Genomic DNA, 4,741 nt, shown 5'->3' with positions numbered 1-4,741 from the left:
AAGTGTTCTCTAACAGCAAGTCATTGGTACTTGGTATATGGTCACGTGAAAAAAAAACACATTACTAAGACTATCTTCACCAGGTGCCAGCTGGATAGAGGGGGCACTGATGTTGTGTTGCGTGGTTCATGCGAAGGAGCAGACAAGTTTCCAGGGGCGAAGCTACGTTTATTGCAACGTGTTCATCAGTGCGTGGCTGGTCGAGATAAGCCCACGCGCAGGTAGAGGCGCACGCCTTTTATTCGTTTTGCGCGCCTGCGCATTAAGGTCTGCGGCGATAGGCCGGACACCACATCCCTCCCTTTTTGTATTGGCTAATTTAACAAGCTAAACTCCAGCTTGATATCTGTCCGGTGGTCGACGGTCTCTAGTCGGATAGCGTCTTGCACCCGCCGTCTGGATCTCTTTCAAAGCGGCAGGACCACAGGTGGTAGGAGCGGAGGATGTCACTGGGTCGACGCTTGGTGGAAACGCCAGGAACTCGTATCCCTCCTGGTCAGATGCCTCGCGGTCAGGATCCGTGGTCCGCGCGAGCAGCTGGTCCTTGTGACGACGCCAGGTGAAACTGCCTCTGGGTGTGGTAGCACGAACGGTAAAAGACAAAGGGCCGCACTGCCCCACAACAACACCAGGGACCCAGTCTGCCTCGATAATTGCGAGCCATCACTTGGTCACCGACTGCTATGTCACGATCACGACATGGGCGAGCCACGGATTGCTTGAACTGATTATATGCAACCCTTCCTCCCACCGCTGGCTTGACAGCATCGACTCGATTTCGCAGCCGTCGTCCTAGTAACAAGTTTGCTGGTGACTCATTTGTTGTCGCATGGGGCGAGTTGCGATAGGTAAGCAAAAACTTGTGAAGCCTCAGATGTAATGTGTCCACTTCGGTAGATTTACGAAGAGCGTTTTTCAGTGCCTGAATAAAACGCTCTGCAAGCCCGTTTGAGCTGGAATGATACGGTGCCGTAAGCACGTGACAACAGCCCAATTCCTTTACAAAAAGCTTGAAGTCTTCGGAAGTGAACTGCGGGCCGTTATCAGTGACACTGGTTTCTGGGAAACAAAACCGTGCAAACAGCTCTCTAAATCTGTCAACTGTGGCATCTGACGTAGTCGAGCGCATGACACTTCCGGCCACTTAGAGTGCGCGTCCACGACTACAAGAAACATTGCGTGCAAAAAGGGGCCAGCCAAATCTATATGTACGCGCTGCCACGGTGCTGTCGGCCAAGACCAAGGATGCAGGGGTGCTTTGCATGGCTCGCAACGTTGTTCGTGACAACTTACGCAGGCCTTGACACGATGCTCGAGGTCCGCATCGATGGACGGCCACCACACGTAGCTGCGCGCCAGTTGCTTACTGCACACGATACCTGAGTGCCCTTCGTGGAGTTCGTCCAGCAGCAAGTTGCGCAACTTTGCCGGCACGATCACTCGCATCCCGAACATGATGCAGCCTTGGTGAAACAGTGAGCCCGTTGCGTCTGTCAAAAAAAGGCTTAAAATATTTTTCATTCACAGACGCCGGCCACCCCAATTTACGAAATCCACCACTTTACAAAGCAAGGGGTCCCGAGCTGTTGTTCGAGCAATGTCTAGGCTTGAAACTGGCATTGATTGCAACCGCATCAAGGGGGAGTGGCCGAAACCTGGCATTAATAATGGCAACGAAATGGCTCATCGAAGGTACTACGCTAGCAAAACAATCGCTGCTGTATTGGCATAATATTCGGCCTATCTTGGTTTCAACTCAGGGCCAGCCTTGGATTGGGTTTCACTTTGCCAATATGCCAGCATTGGTTAAAGACTGGTACCAATTTCTGCGAGAATTGGACCATGCTTGGACCATTGCTGGTGTGCTGCCTGGGTTTGTAGGCCGCCACGGTAGGTGTATCCCGCGTGATAGTCCACGTGGCCTCCGGTTGATCTAATCGTTATCCCGTACGCTCCAACGTTAGTCGTCACAGGCACTGGTTTGAGGCCATAGTTCCAACCTGTAACGTCCGTGAAAAACGTATTTAGCCGCCGTTCAACTGTCAGCTCCACTGCTACTGCTGAATGCGTGTGCAGCAGTCCAAAGGGGGCGATGTCATTTTGTAGGCCGCCACGGTAGGTGTATCCCGCGTGATGGTCCACGTGGCGTCCGGTTGATCTAAACGTTATCCCGTCCGCTCCAACGTTAGTCGTCACAGGCACTGGTTTGAGGCCACAGTTCCAACCTGTAACGTCCGTGAAAAACGTATTTAGCCGCCGATCAACTGTCAGCTCCAGTGCTGCCGCTGAGTGCATGTGCGACACTCTAAAGAGGGGCGATGTCCTTTTGTAGGCCGCCACGGTAGGTGTATCCCGCGTGATGGTCCACGTGACCTCCGGTTGATCTAATCGTTATCCCGTCCGCTCCAACGTTAGTCGTCACAGGCACTCGTTTGAGGCCACAGTTCCAACCTGTAACGTCCGTGAAAAACGTATTTAGCCGCCGTTCAACCTGTTTGCTCCGCTGTTGCCCTGAATGTGTGTGCGATAGTCCAAAGGGGCGATGTCTTTTGTAGGTCCGCCATGGTAGGTGTATCCCGCGTGATGGTCCACGTGGCCTCCAGTTGATCTAATCGTTATCCCGTCCGCTCCACGTTAGTCGTCACAGGCACTAGGTTTGAGGCTACAGTTCCAACCTGTACGTCTGTGAAAAACGTATTTAGCCGCCGTTCAACAGTCAGCTCCAATGCTGCCGCTGAATGCGTGTGTGGCAGTCAAAAGGGGGCGATGGCCTTTTGTAGGCCGCCTCAGTAGGTGTATCCCGCGTGATGGTCCACAGTGACCTCCGATTGATCTAATCGTTATCCCGTCCGCTCCAACGTTAGTTGTCACAGGCACTGGTTTGAGGCCACAGTTCCAACCTGTAACGTCCGTGAAAAACGTATTTAGCCGCCGTTCACCAGTCAGCTCCAATGCTGCCGCTGAATGCGTGTGCGGCAGTCAAAAGGGGGCGAGTGGCCTTTTGATCTAATCGTTATCCCGTCCGCTCCAACGTTAGTCGTCCACAGGCACTGGTTTGAGGCCACAGTTCCAACCTGTAACGTCTGTGAAAAAAACGTATTTAGCTGCCGTGCAACTCTAAGCTCTGCTGAGTGGCCGCTGAGTGCGTGTGCGAAAGTCCAAAGGGGGCGATGTTCTTTTGATCTAATCGTTATCCCGTCCGTTACAACGTTAGTCGTCACAGGCACTAGTTTGAGGCCACAGTGTCCAACCTGTAACGTCCGTAAAAAAACGTATTTAGCCGCCGTTCAACTGTTTGCTCCGCTGCTGCCGCTGAGTGCGTGTGCGACAGTCCAAGGGGGCGCTGTCCTTTTGTAGGCGCCACGGTAGTTATATCCCGCTTGATGGTCAACGTGGCCTCCGGTTGATCTAATCGTTATCCCGTCCGCTCCAACGTTAGTCGTCACAGGCACTGGTTTGAGGCCACAGTTCCAACCTGTAACGTCCGTGAAAAACGTATTAGCAGGAGTTCAACTGTCAGCTCCAACTGCTGCCGCTGAGTGCGTGTGCGACAGTCCGAAAGGGGGCGATGTCCTTTTGATCAATCGTTCTCCCGTCCCTCCCAACGTTAGTCGTCACAGGCACTGGTTTGAGGCCACGTTCCAACCTGTAACGGCCGTGAAAAACGTATTTAGCAGCCGTTCAACTGTCAGGTCCACTGCTGCCGCGGAATGCGTGTGCCGCAGTCCAAAGCGGGCGATGACCTTTTGATCTAATCGTTATCCCGACCGCACCAAAGTTAGTCGTCACAGGCACTGGTTTGAGGCCACAGTTCCAACGTGTAACGTCGTGAAAAACGCATTTAGCCGCCGTTCAACCGTTTGCTCCGCTGCTGCCGCTGAGTGCGTGTGCGACAGTCCAAAGGGGGCGATGTCCTTTTGTAGGCCGCCACGGTAGGTGTATCCCGCGTGATGGTCCACTGTGGCTCCGGTTGATTCTAATCGTTATCCCGTCCGCTCCAACGTTAGTCGTCACAGGCACTAGGTTGAGGCCACAGTTCCACCTGTAACGTCGTGAAAAACGTATTTAGCCGCCGTTCAACTGTCAGCTCCGCTGCTGCCGCTGAGACGTGTGCGACAGTCCAAAGGGGCGAATGTCCTTTTTGTAGGCCGCCTCACGGTAGGCAATATCACGTGTGGTCCACAGTGGCTCCCGGCTGATCTAACTCGTATCTCCGTCCGACTCCAAGGTTAGTTGTCACAGGCACTAGGTTGAGGCCACAGTTCCAACCTGTACGTCCGTGAAAAACGTATTGAGCCGCCCGTTCAACTGTTGCGCCGCTGCTGCCGCTGAGTACTGTGTGCGACAGTCCAAAGGGGACATGTGTTTTTGTAGGCCGCCACGTAGGTGTATCCCACGTGATGAGTCCACGGGGCCTCCGGGTTGATCTAATCCGTTTATCCCGTCCGCTCCAACGGTAGTCGTCACAGGCACTGGTTGAGGCCACAGTTCCAACCTGTAACGTCCGTGAAAAACGTATTTAGCCGCCGTTCACAGGTCAGCTCCACTGCTGCCGCTGAGTGCGTGTGCGACAGTCCAGAGGAGGCGATGTCCTTTGTAGGCCGCCACGGTAGGTGTATCCCGCGGGATGGTCCACGTGGCCTCCGGTTGATCTAATCGTTATCCCGTCCGCTCCAACGTTAGTCGGTCACAGGCACTGGTTGAGGCCACAGTTCCACCTGTAACGTCTATGAAAAACGTA

General features: G+C 53.8%; 1 protein-coding gene across 1 annotated transcript; it reads right to left on the bottom strand.

The window, feature by feature from the left end:
• Nucleotides 1-327: 327 nt before the first annotated feature.
• Nucleotides 328-1,446, bottom strand: LOC125941071 (uncharacterized). The gene is made up of 2 exons (XM_049657994.1): nucleotides 1,294-1,446; nucleotides 328-612 (listed from the first exon to the last, which is right to left on the bottom strand). The coding sequence occupies exons 1-2, from the start codon at nucleotides 1,444-1,446 to the stop codon at nucleotides 328-330; spliced, it is 438 nt and encodes a 145-aa protein (XP_049513951.1).
• Nucleotides 1,447-4,741: the final 3,295 nt, after the last annotated feature.

The sequence above is a fragment of the Dermacentor silvarum genome, chromosome 10 (genome assembly GCF_013339745.2).
Source record: "Dermacentor silvarum isolate Dsil-2018 chromosome 10, BIME_Dsil_1.4, whole genome shotgun sequence".
Lineage (NCBI taxonomy): Eukaryota > Metazoa > Arthropoda > Arachnida > Ixodida > Ixodidae > Dermacentor > Dermacentor silvarum.
The sequence above is the reverse complement of the archived record's forward strand: the minus strand, read 5'-3'. Positions and strand labels throughout refer to the sequence as shown.

Excerpts from the sequence above, each read along its gene's own strand:
- LOC125941071 (XM_049657994.1), bottom strand. The coding sequence starts at position 1,446 with ATGCGAGTGATCGTGCCGGCAAAGTTGCGCAACTTGCTGCTGGACGAA. Across the intron at positions 613-1,293 it reads AGCATCGTGTCAAGGCCTGC|TGCGGCCCTTTGTCTTTTAC; the intron begins GTAAGTTGTCAC and ends GTTGTGGGGCAG.